Source organism: Rattus norvegicus, chromosome 9, assembly GCF_021556685.1.
Source record: "Rattus norvegicus strain SHRSP/BbbUtx chromosome 9, alternate assembly SHRSP_T2T, whole genome shotgun sequence".
Classification (NCBI taxonomy): domain Eukaryota; kingdom Metazoa; phylum Chordata; class Mammalia; order Rodentia; family Muridae; genus Rattus; species Rattus norvegicus.
Genome location: NC_141542.1, coordinates 90,838,602 through 90,849,419, shown reverse-complemented (window position 1 = coordinate 90,849,419; position 10,818 = coordinate 90,838,602). Strand labels below are relative to the sequence as shown.

At 50.4% G+C, this 10,818-nt stretch overlaps 1 protein-coding gene across 7 annotated transcripts in view; it reads left to right on the top strand.

The window, feature by feature from the left end:
* Nucleotides 1-5: 5 nt before the first annotated feature.
* Tns1 (tensin 1) overlaps nucleotides 6-10,818 on the top strand; it is a 210,925-nt gene continuing 200,112 nt past the window's right edge. For 6 of the 7 annotated variants that reach the window (XM_087565347.1, XM_087565345.1, XM_087565344.1 and 3 more), the window contains exon 1: nucleotides 19-254. In XM_087565347.1, coding sequence (XP_087421473.1) covers nucleotides 99-254 — 156 coding nt within the window. In that variant the 5' untranslated portion in view covers nucleotides 19-98. 7 annotated transcript variants of the gene reach the window in all.

The following is a 10,818-nucleotide window of genomic DNA, read 5'->3' as shown; positions in this document are numbered from 1 at the left end:
TCGCAGACGCCTGGGGCCGAGAGGTCGCTGGGGCTGGGGGTGGGCCGGTTCGTTGGTAGTCCGCGTCCCCGCCCCGGGCCCGCCGGGTGCCGGGCCGGATGGGCTGCACCGTGAGCCTGGTGTGCTGCGAGGCGCTCGAGCCTCTGCCTTCTTGTGGCCCGCAGCCCCCCGGGACTCCGCCGGGCCCCGCGCGGCCCGAGCGCTCTGAGCCCGGGGGTGCGGCATCCATCCAGAGGAGGAGGCTGCTGCTTCAGGTAGGGAGCTGCGGGCCGGGTGCGGGCAGCAGACACAGCAGAGCCCGATCCACCTGGGACAGTAAGGAGTCTGGGAAGGTGTAGGCAGGAGAGTGGGAGGGCCCTGCAGTCAGTTCCATGGAGGTCACACCTGGGCCTCTGGTGTCCTTGAAGGGCAAGACGTTGGTGGCAGGTCTGTGATCCACTGCTACCGAAATTGAAGCAGGAGGATTATAAGTCAAGGCCAGCATAGTGAGATCGTTTCTCAAGCAAACTAAAACCAATCCAAACCCCAAACTCAAACTCCCACAAACACCAAAACCAATAAAACAAAAAAGCCTAAACAAGCAAGGGGAGAGAGAGAGAGAGAGAGAGAGAGAGAGAGAGAGAGAGAGAGAGAGAGAGAGAGAGAGAGAGAGAGAGAGAGAGAGAGACAGAGAGAGACAGAGACAGAGAGAGACAGAGACAGAGAGAGACAGAGAGAGAGAGAGAGAGAGAGAGAGAGAGAGAGAGAGAGAGAAGCAAGTGGCAGAGAGGGGGAAGCAGCAGGCAATTAGTGAGAAATTGGAACCACCCAAAAGTTCTAGGGTGAGGAGGGAAAAGTTAGTATCCTCTTACTTGGGGTAGGGAGGCAGCAGGGTCTGAGGAGGTGGGTGGGTCCATTAGAGTCCCTCTCCTCTCTCCTATTGTTTTCTGGGTGAGTCCTGGAACCTGGATGTTGAAAAGCGACCAGGAGCAAAAAGTGTTGACCAGGAAAGCAGGCTGGCTGGACACCCCAGGCTTTGCATAGGCTCCGTGGTTTCCTGGGGGGGGGGGGGCGACAGTGTTTTGTATCAGCAGGGACTGGCCAGTTCTAGTCCATCCCCGGGAGAACCCTAGTCTCCTTCTCCACTGGGACAGGGGGAGCAGCCGTATGGGATTGTATACTGACTTTGTTCTGGGCGAAACTGGGACCCTTCAGTTCTTTCTCCACTGGAGGCCAGCAGAGTTAGTGTTGACTCCAAACGCATCCTGCCACCACATCCCAGCACCTCCGTGTGGACAGACAATATGGCAATGTGTGCTTATGCACATGTTTTTGTGAGTGTGTTGAGTGTCGGCGACGCCCCTCTGCACCACTTGACTGGCTGTCCCTCTAGGGTGCAGATGATAGCATAGTTGTGGTTATATGCCATAGGCACAGGCATAGGGTTGGGAACTTGAAAATGAAATGCCCTATCCAGCAAGGTAGCAAGCAGGCAGTGACTGGTCACAATGAAGGATATATCTGGGGACAGATTCTTATCTCTGTCTTAAAGTGGCTAGTGTCCTAGCTAGATTCTCATGGAGCCTGGGGGAGGACTCAGGGAGCCTGGAAGTAAGAATTGGGTATCCCAGTTACTGGTGATGGGCACAGAACTGGGGTGACATGATAGAGCTCTTAGACTTCCTGTTCCTCTAGAGTCATTAAGATATCCTTTCTCAAACCCCACCCCGGCTCAGAGCCTCTCTCTCCTCTACTTTGCAAGATGTCCAGGGTTGATGAGGAGGCAATAGCCCTCCCTATCTCAAATCCCAGCTTACCCCTTAGAGGGTGAGTCTGAGCTGCTTGGGGGATGGGGATTCGAGTAGAGAACCCTGGGAGGCATCTCACTGTACTCCACTGTACCTTGATGCTCCTGTCTTCTGCTTGTCAGAGCTCTCCAGGCTGACCATCCACTTCCTTGTTTCATTCTGCTGCTCTTCAGACATGGCCCCAACCCTTCTCTGGTCTCCATGGGCTCAGAACTCTTACTCCCTCCCATTCTCCCTGCAGCCAGCTTTGACATGGTGGGGGGATGCCCACTGGTCATGTGATGGTCGGCAGGGATGGATAATTGGGGCTGAGATCTGAGAGAGAAAGCAGGGGCACTGGAGGTGGGTGAGTCAGGGGAGGAGGGGGAGGGATTTGTATGTACCCTGTGTGACAGCGACAGGGACAGGGATGTTTATTCAGGGACAAGTGTCTGTCTGCATTTGGATGAGCTTGTTTTCCAGGGGCCTCTTGGGAGAGCTTGCTGTGACTCATCCCCTCCCTTATCTGCATGGATAAGGCTCCATCTCAGCCATGTGCCCAGGTCCTGGATCAAGCAGGGGCTGCTGGGCTGGCTGCTCTTTCTTGCTTACCCAGCACCCCACTCACAGGCAACTCTCAGGAGACTATGCAGCCCAGGAAAGAGCAGCCTCTGCCTATCACCGGGAGCCCTTGCTGGAGGAGGTGTGATACTCACGTTCTTGTTCTGGATAAACATCTCTTGGGCTCTCACCCTCCCAGGAACCCAGTTCAGAAGCCACCAGGCATCTGGGCTGGCAGCCAGGGCCCTCCTACTGCCACAGACACGTGCCAGCCGCCATTCCTGCCTAGCCCATCCCATGGGCCAACTTCTTGCCCCAAGGCTGGTTGGGCTCATGTCCCTGACTCCCTTTTCAGCCTTGCTATTCTCCTGCTATCGATGCCCCCTTTGCCCTCTGTGGTACCCCTGTCTCTTTTGCAGGTTACCTTCCTCATTCTGCTGAGAGGCCCCCCCCTCTTCCCACCCCTACCCATTCTGTCTCTACAGCCATCACTACACTGGCAGGCCTGAATCTGAGACCTGATCCTCCTCCCTGTTTGGAGGGTGATGCCTGCTCTAGCTTTGCACTACCTGAGCTTGGACCCCACACACCCCTCAGTTAGCTTTTTTTTTTAAGTATTAATGTTTTTAAAAGTTTTATTTTGTGTGTGTGTGTGTGTGTGTGTGTGTGTGTGTGCGCGCGCGCGCGCACGCGAATATGCCATGGTACATGTGTGAAAGTCAGAGGACAGCCTGTGGGAGTCACTTCTCTCCTTCTGCCATGTAGGTCCCTAGGATCAAACTCACAGCATCCAGCTTGGCAGTAAGTCCCTTCCCCAGCTGAGCCATGTCATGTCCTCAGCTGGTTTCTTTGGCCCTCACGGTTTGTGCATACTGAGCCCTCCCGAGGCTTCTGTGGGGGCCTGAAGAGGAAGGAGGGTGGGGATTGGCATCCCTCCTGAGTGTTCCCGCCAAGCTCCTCTGACCTGGGCGCCAAAGGGCCTGGCGGGCATCTCTAGGTGCCAGCCTCGCCTCCTCACTCTTGTGCCGTATCCAAGACAAGTGGGTGCTTGTCTGATGGTGGCGGGAGCAGGAGGAAGAAGATTCAGGATGGTTCTTCCTCCTCTCTCCTAAAGCCATCCTTTGGGGCTGCTTCTCCTGCTTCTGCTTCTCCCAGCCTGGAGTCCTCAAAAGTTTAGCAGACCCACAGTCACCTGTATTGTCACATCCTATAGCACAGAGATCTGTATCTAACCCAGCTCTCACTCCCGTGTGTTGGCTTATCTCTTCTTCTAGTTTGCTAGAATTCTAGCGCTCCAGAGCTGAGGTTCATGGCTCTGAACAGGAGGCAGCCACACATTCTCCCTGTGAGAATGTGATGAAAGCTATGGGTACTCTTGTAGGAAGAAGTGAACTCATGCCCACACAGCTGCTGCACACACAAACGCTGTTGTGCATCTCTCCAGACTCACTCTGCTCCACTGTTTTCTCTTTCACAAATAAGCACCCCAAGGCTCAGAGAAGGAAAGTGACTCCCCTGATGCCATACTTCAAGTGAATGCCAGAACTACTAGAACTCCGGCGTCCTGGCCCCAGAAGGATGGGGCTTTTGTTCCCCAAATGTAACTTTTCCCTTTCCAGAGACTGCCTGCAAGATGGGGGCCTGGTTGTTCCTTTTGCTCCGTATTGATTCTTAGTTTTGAGCAAGTGGCATCAGGTGAGGAGGTGGGTAACAAGGCAGAAATCAGACAGCACTTGCTCTTGCCCCAGGGGACTGTCCATTGGGTGGGAGAGATGGAGAGGACTGCAAAGACGACTGGAACAAATGCTTCTTCTCTGGTAACAGTGCTTAGTGGGGGTTGGGGTGGGGGAGGGGGAGGAGTGGGAGAGGGGCAGGTCAGCCTGTCAGGTGATGACTGTGGAGTGACTGGCTGAGGAAGGAAGTGTTGCTTCCATAGTGGCCTGGAGCAGAGGTAAGGAAGGGAAAAGGTCTAGCAGAGTGAGTCCCATGCTCAAAAGTTCTGGGATGGAGGGTGTTGGGGACTTCCTACAGAAGCTTAGAGACTTTCTGTAGTCGCTCTGACTCCCCATGAGTCCCTTTTCTGGGCCATGGCTGTGGTATGAGACGGGCAGAAGCCACCAAGCCAGGAGCCTGGGCAGACAACGGGGCCTTCTGGGAAGGGCATGATGATGGAGAGGACAGTGAGTCTGAGGCTGGATAGGAGGTAAGGTGAGGTAGGAGAGTGGCTCCTCTTTTATAAACATGGCTTATGAGGCTCAACATGTCCTGTGGCTCAGCCAGAGTGTTTCACAGAAGCGTGTATAGGCTCTCTAGTGACTCAGACACATATGTGTTCCACAAGTAGAGTTAAGGAACCGAGCCTTCGGAATGCCTGAAGTCCCAACTGCTCAGAGGGCTGAGGCAGGAAGACTGTGAGCGAAGGGACAGATTGGGCTGTATAGTGAGGCTCCGTCTCAAGAAAACAAGGGAGGTTACAGCTTGGTCATAGAGAACTTGCCTAGATATAGAATTCCCTGGGATTGATGGCCAGTTGTGGGAAGGGGAGGAAGAGAAATGTTTTCCAGCCCAGCACTCCTACCACTCATTGACTTCCCCCTCAAAGGGATGTTCACTACCTTGCCTCCTGACAGAACACTCTGACCTGGTGGAGGTTTTCTTATCAGTGGAATGGAGTGTGGATTTTATGCCTGTTACGATCTACCTACACCACGGCCATGAATATTATCCTTATTCTTGTACGTGGTTGTAGATTATTCCTTCTCCTGGCTGGGATGTATTCCACTATGTGAAGACAGATCTCTACTGGCAGGCATCAGGGACTCCTGTGACTGACGTCCATGTGACTGTGCTCACATGTGGCTTTCGGTGATCATATGTTCGTACGTCTGCTGTGTAGATGCAGGCTTCCGTGTTGATAGTGGTAAGAAAGCTCAGCAAGGATCAGGAAGCTCTTTCTATGAATGAAGCATGCTGGGTATTTTGATGGCAGCATTGGTTGTGTTCTGAGGAGGGAGAAGAGACTCTGTGGCACCCTAGTGTTCTGCCCTTGTGGTATGCCCCATGCCAGTCCTGTGCACTGCTGTGTGGCCTCTGTGGGACTTGAGGAAGAAAGGGAGCTAGAGACTGACACTGCACCGGAGTAGGTGGCACTCAGCTGACTACCTCCTCCTCGGTTTTAGGTTCCGTCTGGGGGCAGGCCCAGTCCCTGGCAGGAACAGGAGGCTATGTTATGAGGCTGAGGGGAGGGCCTCATTCCTTCTCTCTTTCCAGATGGGCAAGAAGCCAGCTATTGCCTCCTTGCTTGCTGTATGAACTTGCCAATGTCCCCTGGCAGAGTGTGGTGCCAAGGGCAGGCAAGCTAAGGCAGCCCTCAGGGGAACAGAGGAGAGTAGAGGTTTCCATCTACTGAAGAGGTGCCTGGTACCCAGGTTCCTCCCCCTTTTTAATAGTCCAGCTCTGGTTTCCAATTTACTGTTCCAGAGACCCAAGACCCAATCCATCTAACTGGCCTGAACAACCCCAGTGTCCAGAGGTCTATCCCAGGACAGTAAAGTAGATAAGCACCACTTCTAGGTTATCTGTGTACCTCCCTCCTCTGTGTGTGTGTGTGTGTGTGTGTGTGTGTGTGTGTGTGTGTGTGTGTGTGACATACATGAATGTGGAGGCCATTGGTATCAGGTTGTCTTCCTTGATTAGTCACCTTATTTTCTGAAACAGGATCTCTCGCTGAATCCAAAGCTCATTGATTGGCTAGTCTGGCTAGCCAGTGAGCTCCAGGATCCTCCCATCTCTGCCCACTCCTTGCTAAGTACTAGGCCCTAAGGAAGCATGCCATCCATGCCAGATTTTTTATGTGGTTTCTGAGGATCTGAATTCAGGTCCTCATCTGTGCATGGCAGACTCTTTATCAACTGAACCATTCCCTCAATTAACACATTCTTTTCTTCCCAGAAACAAGAGGAGAGTTGGTGGGCCACTCTGGGATTGTCTATTCAAAAGATTGTTTCCCTAGTAAGTCTATAAGCAAGGGTCTCATGTCAAGACTGAGTTTCAGGGAACTTGGGGCCCCAGGAACTTAACAAACATTTTATAGCTCACAGATGCTCAGTGGATGTAGTGATGTGTGGTGAGACGGGTTAAGGCAGAGAATCCTGTGGAAGGAGAGAGGACCAAATGGAAAGCCACACCCTTATGGACAGGATTGGGAAGGGCTGGCTTGCTACCATGTGGAGCTCTTTGATTTCCTGCTCAAACTTGGGCTCTTCCTGGCTTGAATTCCTTTGGGTGCCTGGCAGAGGGTACGTTGTGAAGATAGAAACCAGGGTTTGACCAATGGAGTCAATGTCAGGTGTGGTTGAAGGTCAACAGAAGCACAGGGTCAGATGAAGTCAGCTGATCAGACGTTGCCAGGTTAGAAACCAGTGAGACAGGAGATGGGATTTGGCAACCAGCTGGAGCTGGCAGTGGGTGGCAGTCACAGGAGACTGGAGCAGGTGTCTCCTGGCTTCAGTGTAAACTTTTGCCTATGCACAGCTGCTCTGGGCAGTTGTGCCAGCATCCTTTCAGAAACTTCTGCATGTCTATATCCACTCCCATGACACCCTCCTCGTCTTGCCATAGCTGAAGCCAGAAGGGTTGGGAATGGCCTGGAGGAGCCACAGACATGATCTCGGAGTCTTCAGAAGAGACCGACATCCCATTCTCTGTGGGCATCACAATGGTTTAGCACCCAGCGAGAGCCTCTCGATTCTCTTGCGTCTGCTCACTTAAGCCCCTAGCCTTCCCACATGTCTCTTCCTTCTCTCATCCTTCTTCTTCTCCTTCAAATGTCCACTCTTTATTCTCCAGTACTGCATTTCCTCTCTCTCACCCACCTGCCCTCTTCAAGCACTGTGTGTGTTTACATTGCTTTACTGAGAGTCTTAGTAAATTTCTGCTAGAAGAATAGAATGTCTGCTTTACTGAGAGTCTTAGTCAGTTTCTGCTAGAGGAATAGAATGGCTGAAATGGATATCTTTTCTTTCTCTTTTTAAAATTTGTTTTTGTTTTTTGAGACAGGGTCTTACTGTGTAGCTCTGGCTAGCTTGGAACTTGTTATGTAGACCAGGAAGGTCTTGAACTCACAGAAATCTGCTTACCCCTGCTTCCTGGGTACTGGGGTTAAACGCATGCATCACCATGTCTAACTGATTGTTAAATTTTAATTACCATAGCTCATCCTAATATTGGGGGCATTTAGAATGGTTTTTTTGGGAGGAGGAGACAACTCAGTTGATAGAGTACTTGCCTGGCAAGCATAACAATCTGAATAGGTAAAAAGCCAGGCATGGTAGGTGTATCTGTAATCATAGTTCTGGGGATGCTGAGACAGGAGGATTCTGGATGCTTATTGGCTGACTAGTCTTGCTGAATGGATGAGCTCCCCCACTAATGAGAGACCCTGTCTCAAAAACTATGATGGGCCCCATGAGATGGCTCAGTGAGTAACAGTACTTGCCACCTAAGCCTGAGGATCTGAGTTCAGATCCCAGCATTTGTATAGAAACTGGGGCAAAGCCACATACGCACTATAACCCCCAACGTCACAGGGAGCAGAGACAAGAGAATTGATGAGGCTCGTTGGCCACTAACTTAGCTCCAGGTTCAGCAAGAAATCTTTTATCAAAGAAACAAGATGGAGAATGGCAGGGCAAGACACCAAGCATCCCCCTCTTACCTCTCTGACTATACCTGCACACACATGTACACACAGGCCACAGACATGTAAGACACCCAACATTGGCTACCATGTATACACACACCCACACACACCACACCTAACACACATGCATGCACACACACATACCACACATAACACACATGCATGCACACACACACACACACTCACACACAAAATTTAAACTTTTTACTTGTTATTGTTGTGTGTGTACACCTGCAATGGCAATCAGAGGGCAGCTTCACGGAGTCAGCTCTTGCCTTTCACTGTCACGCAGATCCAGAGACCCAAGCGCAGATGACTAGGTTTGCACACACTTTTACCTCTTGAACCATCTCCCCAGCCCACAAACGACATTTTCTTTTCTTATTCTTTTAAAGATCGTCTTATTTTATATGTGTTGAGTGTTTTGCTTTCATATTTGTAGGCGAACCCCATGTGTGCTTGGTGCCTGTGGAGGTCAAAAGAGGGTGTCAGGTCTTCCAGAACTGGGTTATAGATGGTCATGAGACACCATGTGGGTGATAGGAACCAAAACTCTAATTTTCCTTTCTTTTCTTTTTTTAAAGACAGGGTCTCATATAGCTCAGATTGGCTTTGAACTCATTATAGGGCTGAGGATGATCTTCATCCATTAAACTTCAAAGTGCTGGTATTTCTGGCATTTATTCCACCAGGCACGGTTTTATGTGGTGCTAGGGATGATAGCCAGGATTTTATGCATGCTAGGCAAGCCCTATTGCCTTCTATCCCCAGCCAGGAACCACATCTTCTTGATCCATTCCTCTATTAAAGAGCATCTTGGTCGGTTTTATAATGGGCATTTTCCTGCATATCTGCCTATGTAGCAGTTATGTCCCAGGTACCCACAGGGACTAGAAGAGCGCACTGGGTCCCCTAGGACTGGAGTTTTGGATGGCTATGAGTCAGTCTGCGGGTACTTGGACCAGGTCCTATGTAATTTAGCTGGAGTAAACACCGATGACTCTGTGATGTGTGAATGTGGATCTGTGGGGTCCAGGATCCCAGGAGTGCTGTAGCTCAGTCAGATGGAAACTTTGTTGTTAGTGTTTGGGAAACCTCCATGCTGACTTCCTCAGGGGTTATAGAAGTTGCCTTTTGTCTGCGTCCTAACGTTTTAATGACTGTCATTCTGACTGGAATGAGATAAAAGTCCAACGCGGTTTTCTCTTTTGAAATGTTTGTTTACTTTTAGTTTATGCGTACAGGTGTTTTGACGTGCCTGTGTCATAGGCGAGCAGAGCCTGTGGAGGCCAGAGGAGGGCATAGGAGTCTCTGAGCCTGCAGTTACCAGGTGGTTGTGAGGAACCCTGTAGGTGCTGGGAGCTCAGTTTTGCTTTTGTTTTTTTGTTTTTGTTTTTTGTTTTTTGTTTTTTGTTTTTTTTTTTTTTTAATGAAAGAGCAGCCAGTGCTTTTAACCAGAGATCCATCACTCCAGCTTCTCAATGCAGTATGTTGTTGAGATAGGGTTTCTCTGTGTAGCCTTGCCCAGCCTGGAACTTGGTAGGTAGACTAGGCTGGCTTCGAACTCAGAAAGCGGCCCGTGTCTGCCTCCCAAGTGCTGGGATTAAAGGTGTGTGTTACCACTCCCTCCCGGGTCCCTCGATTTAGTTTTAATTTGCATTTCTCTGATGTGCTGGTGAGATTGGATAGTCTTCCCAATGTCTGCTTCATCTTTTGAGATCCATTTGCTTATTTCATTAGCCTGTTTGTTAAGAGGGTTATTGGATTATCTCTTTATTGTGTGTGGTATATATGTATGTGTTTGTATGGCTGTGTACCCACACATGTGCAAGGGCGTGCTTGTATATGCAGAGGCCAGATATCAACATCAGATCAGATATCCACATCAGAAGACTTCCTTAATAATTTTCAATCTCTGTTTTTTTATATTACAAATTTTCTAGGCTTTTCTGTGTGTATGTTGTGTATGTGCCTGTTCATGCTTGCATTCGTGTAGACGTGTGTGTGTGTATGTGGAGGCCCAAGGTTGGTGTCATTAATCGTCCTGGACCACTCTTCCAGCACCTTGGTCCTATCTCTGCCTTATGAGGCTGGGACTTATGCAGGTTCCAGGGACCCAACTGAGGCTCCTGACATTCTGGACCTCATCTTCTGTCTGATGTGTGGCTAGCAAAGGTTTCCTTCCGTTCTTGAAGGCCGGGTCCTTTGGTTATTTGTTTTCTTTACTGTGCAGAGAGTTTCAAATTCCCACTTGTCAGTTGTTGGCACTATTCGCTATGGGATTGGAGCGCTGCTCAGGACGACCTTGTCTGCACCTGTGTCTTGAAGTGTCCCCTACCTTTTCCTCCATAGTTGTAGACATGCAGGATTTTCTTTCTTTTTTAAGGTCTATCCACTCATGTACGTTACGCCTATGGATGCTTTGCCTGCACGCACTTCTGCACTCCAGAAGACAGCATCAGACGGTTAGGAGCTGTCATGTGGGTGCTGAAAACTGAAGTCAGGACCTTCAGCAGAGTGGTGCTTGCTCTTAACCACCAAGCCATCAATTCAGCCCTGAGTGTCAGGATTTTCACTGGATCTGTTGGGGTTCATCTCTTCATTTAGCAAACCCTTTCCTTTGCGGGAACTCTCCTTTTCTAGGAGACTCACTCCTGAGATGGTAGCCAACTCCAGGGCTAACGACATTAGTCCGTTCATGAGGTTAGTGTCTCATTGACGTTCACCCTCCAACCAGATGTGCTGTCATCTGGGTCCAGATCTGTCCTGCCTCAGGTTGTCTGGGAAGCC